The 14,782-nt window shown below is 27.7% G+C and overlaps 1 protein-coding gene across 1 annotated transcript in view; it reads left to right on the top strand.

The window, feature by feature from the left end:
- LOC113378578 (solute carrier family 12 member 4) overlaps window positions 1–14,172 on the top strand; it is a 278,020-nt gene extending 263,848 nt beyond the window's left edge. Inside the window, exons 16-24 of the mRNA XM_026619122.1 lie at window positions 562–730; window positions 2,038–2,087; window positions 2,633–2,775; window positions 3,508–3,723; window positions 5,099–5,206; window positions 9,260–9,460; window positions 11,334–11,494; window positions 11,668–11,807; window positions 13,615–14,172. Coding sequence (XP_026474907.1) covers window positions 562–730; window positions 2,038–2,087; window positions 2,633–2,775; window positions 3,508–3,723; window positions 5,099–5,206; window positions 9,260–9,460; window positions 11,334–11,494; window positions 11,668–11,807; window positions 13,615–13,706 — 1,280 coding nt within the window. The 3' untranslated portion in view covers window positions 13,707–14,172. The remainder of the gene's footprint in view (window positions 1–561; window positions 731–2,037; window positions 2,088–2,632; window positions 2,776–3,507; window positions 3,724–5,098; window positions 5,207–9,259; window positions 9,461–11,333; window positions 11,495–11,667; window positions 11,808–13,614) is intronic.
- The last annotated feature ends 610 nt before the right edge of the window (window positions 14,173–14,782 follow it).

Genomic DNA, 14,782 nt, shown 5'->3' with positions numbered 1-14,782 from the left:
GCAAAACTGGAGTAGACAATTAATATTACGAATTTATCATTTAATTAAATTTATTTATTTTTTTATTTATATATCCTATATTAGCATATACACGTTTAAATAAATTAAGTTATTATATTATAATAATTGAATTATAAAATTTTGCACAAGAAATATTTTATAATTATTATATATTATCTATGATATTTAAGGCATCTTTCGCATCCTTAATTTATGCCATTCAAGTGTTACTGCTTATTCGACATATTATTTAGAAATGTTCTTAGGTTTTGTTTAGTTAAAAATTATAGATATTATCATTTATATGAATATCAATTTTTATGTTGCCTTTACAGATTTCGATAATAAATTTATTTAAATTTTCAATACAAAATTTAAATACAGTAACATTTAGTTTACATTATTTATAAATGAATTTTATTGTTTTGAGATGACCAGCGACCCAACCAACAACTCTTTTTAATCAAGATAGCGTGTTATGAGACACAGATACAATATGTCTCAAATACGGAATGCCAAAAAACGGCAATTTGTTTTAAATATATTGTCAATATTTTTTAGGTAAGGGTCTTACTGTCTGCGTGTCCGTCGTAAGAGGACAATATACTCGACGATCGGGAGAAGCTCTGAACGCCCGTAATGCTTTGCGCCGCATGATGGACGAGGAAAGGGTCAAAGGCTTCGTAGACGTATTAGTTGCTGAAGACGTTGCAGAAGGGCTTAGTCATCTGTTAGTGATAAAATTATGTTATTTTTTATCGTAGATTTTCATTGTTCAACATATTGGAAAATCTCCTCGTTTTTCTTCATATCCCTTCAACACGAAAAGCCAAGTCAAATCTAGTAGATGTAGAGAAGTAGTTTTTTTTTACTTTTATTTGTTTGTTGTTATGTTTGATTAATTACAATGTTTTCATGTATGTATGATAATATTCGAAATATTTATGGTTTTATAGTTTAAGAAATTCAGCTTTACTGCACCAAGACCCTGTGTAAAATAACAACGTGATATACGATATACTCGTATGAAACAATAAATTTTATAGTGTGCAGGGCCGGTCCTACCTTGAATGCGATGCATGCGAAAAACGCTGTCGCATGCTTAGGGGACGCCCACAAGAGTTTCAGATATGAAATTTTTAAAGTATAGTCTTTTATTTTATATATTTTTTAATATCATTCAAGAAATAGTATAATTTCTTTGCATCTTTTACTAAACTTTAGACAACTTTTGGACAAGTCTTATACACGATGGGAAAGTATAAAGATGAATACATACAATTCGGTCCTTACGATATCAGTTATTATGAGAAGTTTGAAATGCAATTTTGGATGTTTTAAATATTGAAAAATTAAATTCAAATAATCCAACATGCAGTACCATCAGTGTTATGTGAAAGGCTAGAATTTTTTTGCTCTCTATAATTTGCTCTATAGAATGTATAGCATAAAATCCCGAAAACAAATCGCTAGAAAAAATCAATTTTAATCAATTATAAATCAATTTGATACAAAGAATTCTATAAAAAATCAATTTAAAACCATAGCGCAATTCAATCAAAGTTTTTTATGGAAATAGCATGGAAAAATTTTCAAAAATTTTCAAAAATGTTAAAAATGTATTTTAGATGTAATTTAGTGAACAAATGAATGAATAAAACTCATTCATTTGTCACTAAGTTATATCTAAAACATGTTTTTTAAATTTTAAAAATGTTTTCCATGCTCTTTCCATACAAACTTTGATTGAATTGCGTTCTATCTAAACGTTAATATTAAGAGCTAAGACTTTCAGAGAATTGTTCTTTATCTATTTGGAACCAGTTGAGCCCTTGGGAGCAAGGAAATTCGAAAATGATCATTTTAAGGACCACCCTATATATATATATATATATATATATATATATATATATAATAGTGCCGAAAACTAGATGCCATAAAATTTTGATATTCATTTTAATTTATTATGAGTTTTATAATTTTATTAGTATAAAGATGTTTGTAAGCATATTGATACCATTTTATTTTTTCTTCTAGCGTACAAACGACTGGTCTTGGAGGAATGAAGCCAAATACCGTAATATTAGGTAAATAATATTAATTATCTACATGTTTTGTGATGGGTTTTTAATAACTATTAGTATTGAAATATAAGAAAACTAATTTATTTAAAAAATTATACTAATATGTATTTCTCTTGATATTACTTATAATGCATTTTGGTAATTCTAAAAAAATGTATAGAATTAAATAGGACACACCTTGTGTTATTGCCTTTAAATAGAACCTGCATGAGAAATGGATTATAAAAAAATAAAAAAATAGCAATAGCAGTAAATTAATTTTAATAATAAATCAGGCTGGCCTTTTTTTTCAATAATTATATTGCATGTTTTTTAATAACTTTGATTATTTGAAATGAAATATAATAAATATAATTCATCCAAAAAATTATACTAATAAATATTTTTCTTGATACTACTTATTATGCATTTTGATAAATCTAAATAATGTATAGAATGAAATGAAATAGGACACCTAGTGTAATTGTCTTTAAATACAACCTGCATAATAAATAGGTTATAAAAATATAAAAAATGTCAATAGTAAATAAATCTTAATAATAAATCAGGTTGGCCATATGGATGGCGACAGTCGGAGCATGAAGATCGCACATGGCGCGTGTTTCTGCAAACCGTCCGCCATGTAACCACATCACGTATGGCTTTATTGGTCCCAAAAGGCATCAACTTCTACCCTGACACCACTGAAAAGGTAAGTACGAAAAACCTTATTTAATTTATATAAATTAATATTATTGTATATTCAAATATTTGTTTAACTTTAAATACATATGTATGTATTTGTTAGTCAGTAATGTGTTATTTTCTATTTTTATTATATTTCAATAATAATTATTTCTTATAATTGCTGTAGGATTCATTTTATTTTTAATAGGATTAGATCATTTCGATTTTGATATTTATATAAATTAATATAATACTATTTGATTTGAATGTGAATTGAAATAATTGGAACTTTGATGTTGTGAAAATTGATCATCCTAGATAATAAATTAAATATAATGATTAGTCAATTTTGTTATTACTAATTACCATTTGGAATCATTAAGGATAAAATGATTAAATTCATATACCTATTCATTTTTTTCTACATCTTCAGATATATATATATATATAAACTATTTATTTACGAAATACAAACAATAATAACGCCGTTATATGAGCTACTGAAAATTTGTTCGATCAAGAAGCAAACTTTGCTAAAATCGATAGCGTTAATAACTTTTTGCAAAAGATAGTGGATTACAGGGATTTAATTGATTTTTTTTTTCAATAAAAATTATACATAAGTTTTAATGATTTCATTGCTTCACAGGTTTTTGTCATTGATTGGTTTAATCCTCTCATTGGTTTAATTATTTGTAATCATTAAGGATAAAATTATTAAACCGATGTATTTATACATTTTTTTCCACATTCTCAGATTGTCGGAAACATTGACGTGTGGTGGATCGTGCACGACGGAGGACTCTTGATGTTGCTGCCATTTTTGCTGAAACAGCACCGCACGTGGAAACAATGTAAGATGCGCATCTTTACCGTTGCCCAGATGGAAGATAATTCCATTCAGATGAAAAAAGATCTTAAAATGTTCTTATATCATCTTCGAATTGAGGCCGAAGTTGAAGTAGTTGAAATGGTGAGCTAATTTATTAAGTTTCTGTTATTATTTATATGCTTATCTGGGAAAATAATGAAATAGTATTTGATTTATATTTATCTTTTATCTAATGAATTAAAACGAGTTTAGATTGTAATTCACATTTTTTAAAATATAATAAAGATCGTAAAATCAATAAAATGTAGATAGAAACTGATTCGAATCAACTCGAATCGAGCTTGGGCTTAAGACAACGTGATAAAAATTTAGGATAAAAAGTGTTGAGTTTGACGAACATACTCGATATACTGAAGATTTTAAACATAAATTACTTGTATTTGCGTTACGTAATTATGAAATTTATTAAAACTCTCCTTCGACTGTTCAGGTTGATGGGTTATAATATAGCCTTGTAGCTGTGGACTTTATTAAACACTGATTTGTTGATATATTATGAATTTGTTGCAGTTCTTATTACAGTCACTGATTTTTTACTAAGTTTTAATGAAAAAAGATATATTTATATATTTATTGGTTATTTATATATGTTGTTAAGCGGACTTTTCTTTTAGAAGTGGACAATTAGTTCCTTTAAAACACTCCGCCATACCCTCTACCAGGGGTAGCAACCATCCCGTGCAAAAGCTCAATGCCATGAAGATTGTCACCTTCATGGCCAATATAATAAAACGAAAATAAGTCCGAACATTACTATTTAGAAAATAAATATAAAAATATTACAAAAATAATTAAAAATGATTTAATTTTGAAGAAAGTTGAAATATGTTTTTAAATTAAGTTATAATAACAGATAACCAAGCATATAGAACAATTATCAAAAAATTGGGTCTTTTGATAGCGTGTTCAATTTATTTATATAAACGGAGAGCTGAATGTAAAGTCGTTTGCTTAATATGACAAGTCAATTAGTCAAACTAGAACCCACAAATAGAATATCGAAAAAATTTAGTTCACTACCATACATATTGCTATTATATATTTCTAATTTGTTGTGATTATTTGCCATTATTAAAATTAAAGATAAATCATGCTCTGAGTCTATTGAATTATATGTAGTTTTTAAAACACTATTTTTATATTCATATTTATATTAATTGAAATTATTTATATATATATATATATATATATATTAAAATGTATGTTTATGCATTATATCTCAGTAAATATTTTTCGACTTGATTCGAATCAATTAAAATGCGATTCAAATCACTTGACTTGAGTTGGCTTATCACTATAATATTTACTATTTTGAAAATATTTAAAAAAAGCGTTATCTGTATATATTAGTGTGCAGGGATTAGTCTAGTATTTTTTTAATAATTTATTTGTTTATAAATTAGTTTTATTATCAATACAAATTTGAATTTCACCTAATGCATTAATGTTTCAACAGATGAATAGTGACATATCAGCATACACATATGAAAGAACGCTTATGATGGAACAAAGGAATCAAATGCTTCGCGAATTGCGATTGAACAAAAAAGAAAGCTTGGGAGTCGTAAGTTTACTTTTAATTTTATTCATAAAACTAATTTAATACATTTTGTATAAAATGTATTATTATAGTGGTCAGAAAAGTTTAAGTTACCATTTACTTGGCACATTTTTATTCATAGCTTTGTATCGCTACACCTTATTAAAAAAGCTTAAAGCCAGTATATTTATACCAAATGGCTATTAAATTTTTATGAACTTAGTATTAAACTAATACATGCACTTTATAATATTTATAACAGCGTTCAAGCATTGCAGCTTCTTATATTAATATACATAATATTTAGAAATTAAATTCAAGTATTTATAAAATCACACTTTTAACTGATCATGAGCTATAATTTAAAACATTTTAAAAATATTGTATACACCTATATATTTGAAGTGCCATCATTGATTTGAATTTTGCATTCAAAAATAATTTTTAAATTCATTCATGAACTGTAGATATACAATTTCAGAATTATTATTTAATTTTTCATATTCAATCTATAGACTGATTTCATTTTAAACAAAATACAAAAATTAACAATAGTAATGAAATATCACATGAATATTACTAATTGTTTATATTGTACAAAGAATCTGTACATAGCTTCTTGTCTTTTGTATTAAAACTAACCGCTACATATATATGTAAGGTGGACACACTGGCTGATGTTGCGGAAGCAGAAAACTCACTGGTAAAATTAATTAAAAGATCCTGCCCGATGTGTCATGCATTGTGTGTATTATCCTTTTAGAAGCGTTTTTTGGATTTATACACTTGATTGTTAGATGTGGATGACCTATCAAGTTTCATTTTCAAATCCTTCATGATCGATCATAAAATGTTTTGGCGTGAGGAAAGATGTTGTGAGAGGAATAGAACCAATATAAATTCGAATTGCTATATAATTTTTCGGAGGAATAGTGATTTTGTTGTATTAGCAACTATGCACACATTCGAGTTTGTATTTGTTATTACAGCTTACTTTTAGAATTTTCTGACGATATTATATATTGCATATAAACTTTTAAACTAACGGTTTACATATTAGAAAAAATTTGAATTAATGTTTATATTTATTCATTTAATATGTGCATAATTGCTTCGAAAAAAATATATTGCTTATAGAAACACTTAAATTCTAAAAATTAAGGCGTATGAGATTGGAATGAACGTAGTGTAGTATACAAATATGTTTAATATATTAACGATCCTTTCATGGCAACATTCTTCAAGACTTAAATGTTTTCATTATTTCATTTTTATATCCAAGTTGATATTCTTACGATATTCATATATTATTATTCAAAATATTTGATAAAACTATTTTTCGAGTTAACTACTTCATTTTTTGTATTGAATTATTTTGTGCTGATCACTTATCCTAACGAATATTTGGTCAGCACTCAATAAAAATATAAGTAGTGTATCAATAAATAATTCAATGTGCATTCAGAGCAAAATAAATAGGAATAGTTGATTTCAATTACCGCGGAAACTATCATCAAACCACCACAAGCATGCTCTTCTAATAGTTTGCGTTTACTGAAACTAATCATTCACGTTGTTTTACCATATCTTTTTCATAATCAAAATTTATTAGATGTGCCATTTTCTAGACGCGTGGTTTCTTTTGTATAGATGTGTTCTGTATAGACTTTATATGTTTTGATCTCTTTATTCTTTTAAAAATCACCTGAACAAGCGCACAGCAATTTTTGGACATTTTAAATTATTCATCTTGAATCACTAATATAATTTTATTTAAAAAAGAAATTACGCATGAACGTTGAATAATGGTAATGCATCAACTTGCTTCTACAGCTAGTTTTTCAAACTTTTCGATTACATCATATATTGAATTTCCAGTTTATCACCATGTTCATTAAAGCACTGTAGATACAAAACATATCATACTTAATCATTCTTTCGCCACATTCGTTGTCTTCTCTTACTCGTGCTTGTGCTGAATATAGCTTGATGACTTACATGGCACGATAATTTTCCAAAACATGTTTGATATTTGGTAATATTAGACCGACAGATTTATTTGGTCGATTAAAAATTCTTGGTACCTATACATTGAAATACTTAAAATCAAAAACAAACTAAACACAAAATTTGATCAATCTACCAAAGTTGTTTCAAAAACTTAATTTTGTGGATCTTATCATAACCAACTTATATCTTTTTATTTACATGATAATTATTTTTCATATAAAAATTTGGAATGAAAAAAATTATATTATAGTTAGCGAAAGTGTCTTACCCTCTATAAAATACAGTAGCAAGGAAACTAGTAATTATGTCTCGATATATTATCTATGATATTCAGAAGGAAAAATACCATTGTCTTTGGCGCTTTTTATTGAAATGTAATCAATTTTATTTTAATAATATTTTAAAAATGAACTGTTAAAGCTATAAATTGTCGAATTCATTCATATGTATACTTATTATAATATTACAGATTTTCTATGCGTTTAAAATATTCAATAATATGAAAGCATTCGACGATATCACATTAACCCTTTCGCTACGAGAGTGTTTTCCGTAGCACTGCTGAACGAGCAAGCTGTTCATATTCTAAGATTTTTCAAGCATTATCAATAAAAATGTGTATAAAAATTAAAATTAATACTTCAAAAAACTAAAAACCACAATAACACGTTCACAGTAAATTCACCATAATTTAAATCAGAGTGATAAATCTTAAAGCAAAAGTCGACTGAATGTCGTCTCTAATCAAGCGGATTAGTATTTTGAAGCATTCTCCCCAATATTATTATTGAAAGCTTTTCACGAGCTTTTTTCTAAATTTACACACAGCATATTTGCACAAAAGTTTCTTTCGGAATTGTAAGAAAATTCTTTGTATTCTTCAAAGCAGTGGCGGATTCAGGGGGTGGGTTACGGGAGTCATGACCCCCCCCCCTGAGTTTGTCTTAAGACATAGATAGAACACTAATTCAGCAATAACATTACTTCATAATGATTTTATTTATGTATTTTGTTACCAAACACATTTTATAACTTCAATATGCAACTTATTATAGACGAACGGCGGAGTCAAACACTCCTGAAATTTAAGGATTTTCTAACCGTATTGCGAATATATTTTGTATAGATAATTCAATAATGTGACCCCCCCCCCTGGCGCCAAAGCTGGATCCGCCACTGCTTCAAAGCCAAGATAGAAAAAATTGCCTTTATTTGAATTAACATATTTATTTATTGCTTTTTGCTAAATTTTCTATACTTTTTCGTAACATTTTTATAATTAAGTTTTATAAGATTTTTAATAAAAATTATATAATATTAAACCACGACTGCGAATTCTGTTCAATAATAAAGAAATGCAAATTGAAGCATTCAATAGGAAAGCAAAACAGTCTGCATGACAATATCTGAATACCATCAGCCTATTCCTTGATTAGCATCTGCCATAGAAATTTTCAAGTAGAAGCAGAGAGTTTGCTGCTAGAATTGATTTTTTCGTAATGATTTAAAATATCTTATACAAATTAGATTACCTATTATGTGTAATGTGAATTTAAATGGAAAATATATTAATATTTGAACTATAAACTAATGAATAATACATAGAGGAAAAATATAAGGTTTATTTTTACATCTATTTTGTTAAGTAAAACCATTTTTATGCAATATATGCGTATATTGTATATTGTATCATGATTGTATCGTATCTGTAATATAAAACACATCTTTTAATTATATTAGATTCATTTGTCATATTTTCCAAATATTTTTTTGTTTAAAATAAGTTATTTTAAGTTTTACTGTTCTAATGAGTACGACAATTTTTTTTTTTTGACTAAACATTTTTGTCTGATTTTGTGAAATCAGATGAATATTTATATTACAATAACTAGCAGGCCTCGTATAATTTGATAAGTATATGAAATTAAAGATTGTATTATTCTAATAATTAAATAATGGATAATTTTCATCAATTACTATTTGAACGTTTCTATGGTAGAATCCAATTCCCAATTTAAACATTCTGAATTAAGCATCTTAATTTCTATAATTTCATCTAATAATTAGGTTCAAAACATTGTCGATCATCACCATAACGTCGACGTAGCAAAAACAGCGACAAAAGTACGATTTGCCGAACCGGGCAAGGAGCCCGCCAAGAATGGTGACTTGAACGAAGGCGGCGGAGAAAATACACAGGACGTGAAGTCGCCAAGCAAGCAAGATCTACCCAATGGACATGAGACCCCTGAACCCAAACCAGTCGAGGTCAGTTTTAACAATTGCCACGTTATAACTTCGTTAAGGGGCACAACTAGTGTGAAATTTCGAAAAAATCGATTTTTGTTTTTTTCATATCTCGGTAGTTACACTTTTAAAAATAACATATTAAAATTTCAAATCGCTATCTCAAATAGTTTTTGAGTTACATCAATTTAAAAGAGTATATATATACTATATATACTCTTATAGTATAGTATATAGTATATAGTATATATTATAGATATAGTATATAGTATAACGATTATTTTATCTTCAAACGCGTTTTTATCGAAACAGCATTTTCCGAATTTGCTGCAGCGATTACTCAAAAACAAATGATCCAATCACTATCATTTTTTTTTCATGTTCTATATATAGTTCTCCGTCAAATGAACTATCGATTTTTTGATCGGATCAAAAATCGAATTTTGGCAGTCGAAAAACTACTAAAATTTTGGGTAAAATTCGACTTTTCTTTAAACGCCTTTATTTTGTCAATTTTTGATTATTTTTTTATCGTAGTTCATTTTACAGATAATATTATCTAGTTTAATGAGATTTTTTTTTGATTTCATCGAATCACTGCAGCAGTTAAGGGCCTTTTTTGTAGCGCCGTTGGAGATCGACAATAACTTAAAAAATATTTAATTTTTATCTTCAAAAATTTTACTATGTATTTTTAAAACATGTATAAATATATTCCTTAAATTTTGAAATGATTGATAAAGTAGTTTTTTTTAATATAAATTCCCAAAAATCCCTTTTTTTAGGCGGTTACCTAAAAGTAACGGTTGTGCCCCTTAAAGATATGCACTCTATAAAACTTTATTACTAGTGCATGTAGGGAAAACTGGGTTCGGTTGTGCCAGGGTACGGTAGTGATAGTCGACATAAAAGCTAAACTATACTGATTTTGACATAGGTTCTAAAAGAAGAAATATGTAGTATGTTTGTTTGAACGTGTTACCATTATTGCAATCAGTCTGCGCCCTATGAATTCTAAAAGTAGTTCAGTCATTTTAACTAAAATTAGGTAAGAATCTCGGAATTCGAGATACCCAACTGTAAGTTTGTAAATACTCTTGTATATTGACACCCTAAAGTGGTTTCAAAACCTACATATGGTAGGGTGTCAATACCATACGTAGGCTTTGGGACAACTTTAGGGTGTCAATATACAATTATTTACAGAATTACAGCTGGGTATCTCGAATTCCGCGGTGAACTTACTATAATGACTGAACTAAAGTTTTAATTTTTAATTAATTACTTTGTAGACAAAAATAAAATATTTTAAATCCATTTTATACGTTCATATTACATTTACTTTACATTTTATATTACAACAAAAATACAAATTGTTGCGTTTATATATTTATGTATATTGCCATTATTTTTACTCTTTTTAAAAAGTTGTTCATTATCGTACATTTTTTGCAAATAATATTTTGTTATCAGGTCAGTAATTAATATAAAACTATTCTTGAGATGGTGTTTTGTAAATTATGGTGTCGGCCTACAAAATATCATTAAAACTTATGTATTTTTGCACCTTTATATTCACATTACCTCACATATATATAAAATGAATCCAACATTGAAAAAAACTATTAACAGAAAATAAACTATTTTTGGCTCACCAAGTGATAATTGTAAATATAATAAAGGACGGAGATGCGGCAACGTTAATACGTAAACAAATACAAACATACTTAACAAAACAAATATGTCCAATTTCCACAAAAAATTGAATAACGTTGTTAATTTAAACTTAAATTAAACGAGTTTGTTGAACTCGAAAAATGATCAAATATTTTTTATACATTATCATCACATCATATTTGATTTCGTTCATAATTATCACTTGACATTTGAACAGAATTGCGATGAGCCTAAAGAAGTGCCGAAAGAAGTAGAAGCTGCAGCTGAGGAGAAGCAGAAGGAAGCAGCGGTGGAGGAAGAACAACAAGATGACGATGAAGAGGCAGAAGGAGACGATGGCGATAACGTCACGGGACGATCTAAGACAAATATCACGCTGTGAGTATTGCAGATTTCATCGATATATTAAATTTATTAATGTAAATTTTGTTTTACGCACTACATGTTCATATTTAATAAGGTTTATTACGATAACAATATAATCCTGAGATAAATGTAGCAAACTTTGTAGGATTTTTAACTTTGTTTTATCATTTTTCTATATTTCACAGGGACGAAGGCAACGTGCGTCGTATGCACACGGCGGTCAAGCTGAACGAAGTGATTGTGAACAGGTCCCATGACGCTCAGCTCGTTATTTTGAATCTTCCAGGACCTCCGCGCGATACGAGAATGGAACGCGAGAGCAACTGTATCCTTTTAATTGCAAACTTAAATAATAAAATGAATAAACTAGCTGTAAGTGGAATTCTGTCTTAAGGCAATAAAGGCATCGTGCCTTAAGGCAAATTGCTGGAACTTTCCGTACCAAAAATTATTATTTTTTTAAAAACGATTAACATTTTTGAAAAAATTTTACTTCGAAAAAATAAGATTTTTGAGAAACTATAAATTGGACAAAAAATTACTTTTTTTTTGAAAAAAAAAAAATTTAATTTTTTTTTTTAAATTTTTTTTGAAAAAAAATGCTTTCCTTATTTTGACATATTTTGAAAGATCTGAACTTTTTTCAAAGCAATCGTACTGCTTTAACTGCATAGAGACATAATATAAAGCGCGTAAGCGCCGCGTCGCTGTCTAACGGATAAACATTGGTACGGAACCCATAGGAATGTAAACAAAATCAATACTTATTGTTAAAATCTCTATAAAATATCTGATAATTTGATGTGCATATGTCTAATGATCATTTTTGACCGTCAAATGGCATTTTTTTTACTTTTTTTTGTTAGATCTCCGAAACCACTACACCTGCCCTTATGAAAATTTGATCAATTCTTCATCTTGTCAATACAAGTAAAATGTTTTTTGAATTATTAAAATCGGACGCTCCGTTCTCTTAAAAACTGAGGCACCGTTTTTGGCACTTTTTGCCCCATATCTTCGGAACGGCTAGACCTGCCTCCGCCAAAAACTAATCACACGTCTCCTTATCAATACGAATCGAATGTTTTTTGAAATATTCAAATTGCTTCATCTGTGTTCCCGAAATCGACGACGAAAATTTGTATCCACACACACATACATATACGCACACACACACAAACACATACACACACACACACATACATCCATTTTTTCTAAGGTATGCCAAAATATTCAGAAACCTCTGAAACGTAAAGATATATAAAAATTTTCATTTTCGTTTTTTTGCGATTACTATAACTTACCCTACGGAAAGTTAATTAATTTATAAAGGGCTTTCGTATGACTCGAATAGAAATGATATAATCAATCGCATTTAAATTTTATTCATCAGCGAAGTTTGAACTAGTTACTTGACATCGTTACTTGCTAGAACTTCCCGGAAAACTGCTGAGACTTCACGTACCGTATTTTAATAGTTTTGAAAGCATTGAAAAAAACGACTTTTTGTTAACAATTTTGCAATTCGATAGAAATTTTTGAAGTATTAGTGAGATTGGAATTTTCTAAAAAAAAATTGACTTAAAAAAAAGATTGTTGTTTCAATCTACAAATTCAATATACAAATATGTATATGTTTTTGTTATTAATTTTAATAATATTGCTAATACAACATTAATAATTCGGTAGCAAAACATAAGTATGATTATAATTTGTTATACTGGATAAAAGTTCTAAAAATTAAATTATTTTTTGATATAAATATGATAGTTGATTGATATTGAAATTATTTCTTAGTAATCATGCAGCATTAATTTTGCATATAAATTCAGTTTTGGTACAGATTTGGTCAAGGTGTGGATTATTTATTACACAGGATCAAAAGGGCTTATAAAAACATTTGATATTAATTCAATCAGATATTTTGTATTAATACACTACTTACTCATATTTTTTTTCAAACAAGGATAAAATTTCAAGAGCTTATAAGTTTGTTAGTTATTGTATGATATAACCTTGAGAAAGTTACATGTAAAATGATTTGAAAAACATCCTCTTTTATAAGACATGGTTCTATGTTTAATAATTTTTATTTGTCATTATTTTCCTTATATCACATTATTAATCAATAGACATGGAATTCTTAGAAGTTTTGACTGAAGGCCTCGAGCGTGTTCTGATGGTGCGCGGAGGTGGACGGGAAGTAATCACCATCTACTCATAATATGTTATCATCATAAGTGCGTGTTGAAAACAACTAGAAATATCTATATATTGGACTAACAAGCAAATTAAGAAAGTGTCATATTGAAATCAATTAGAAATTTAAATCAAGGAGCAAAACCTCTGTTTACGTTACTTTACATTGGGAAAAAACTATGTGGTGATGAAACAAATTATTATGTTTTCATATGCAGAAATATTCACACAATTTTTGGTGTGAGCGATGATGTTAATTATTTACATTTGTATGTTAAAAGCATATTTTACACCGTTACTCGCTGAAACGAATCTACTTGTCTACTGTATAATGTGTACGAGAATATGCAAGTATCAATGAAAAATATAAAAGTGTACGAATAAATTATTAATTTTACGCGGCTGAAATTCATAATGTTCTCGATGACTAATGCAAGAAAAGAAGTGAACATATTTTTTGAAGAAAATGCTTTTTTCATATTTTTTAAAACCTATTTTTATTGACAATTGGTATATATTTAAACTGATGAGATTATTTTTTTTAAATAAAAAATAAACGATTTAGTTTATTTATAACATTATGAAATGAAATAATTGCTGGAATAATATATACCTTAATATTGATACGTGTGTTGAATATACACTTGAAACGTTTAAGGAAACCAAAATATGAAACAGTCAAAAATGATTTCTATTTGGTTTAAACGACGCTTAAACTTTATATTGCATGCAATAGCACGCGTAAATCGAATTAATCAATTTAAAACGCATCATTTTTAACTCGAGTAATTTTATTAAAACTAATTTTGGTGTAATAGTAAAAGGCAACTGTAATTAATGTCTTCTAGTAAGTTATAGGTAACTTAAGATTTTTTTTTAGAAAATATTAATCAAACTCGATTTTCGTGGCGATTCTGCGATTTAATAACTACGTAAAAAATCTTATACAATTCTTTAAATCAATGTTAGTAAATACGTAATTGAAAATTTTACGCTCAGTTTTGTATATACAAATATAAATCTATATCTGGTATAAGATGCGCTATTTGTATATGAATGTTAGATTGTAAAACAATTTTAATACTATAGTGTATACATGAT

The sequence above is a fragment of the Ctenocephalides felis genome, unplaced genomic scaffold, assembly GCF_003426905.1.
Source record: "Ctenocephalides felis isolate EL2017-DRISC unplaced genomic scaffold, ASM342690v1 CF-g0.4_SCAFFOLD_01886, whole genome shotgun sequence".
In the NCBI taxonomy this organism is placed as follows: domain Eukaryota; kingdom Metazoa; phylum Arthropoda; class Insecta; order Siphonaptera; family Pulicidae; genus Ctenocephalides; species Ctenocephalides felis.
Note: the sequence above shows the minus strand (reverse complement) of the source record. Positions and strands in the feature narration are given on the sequence as shown.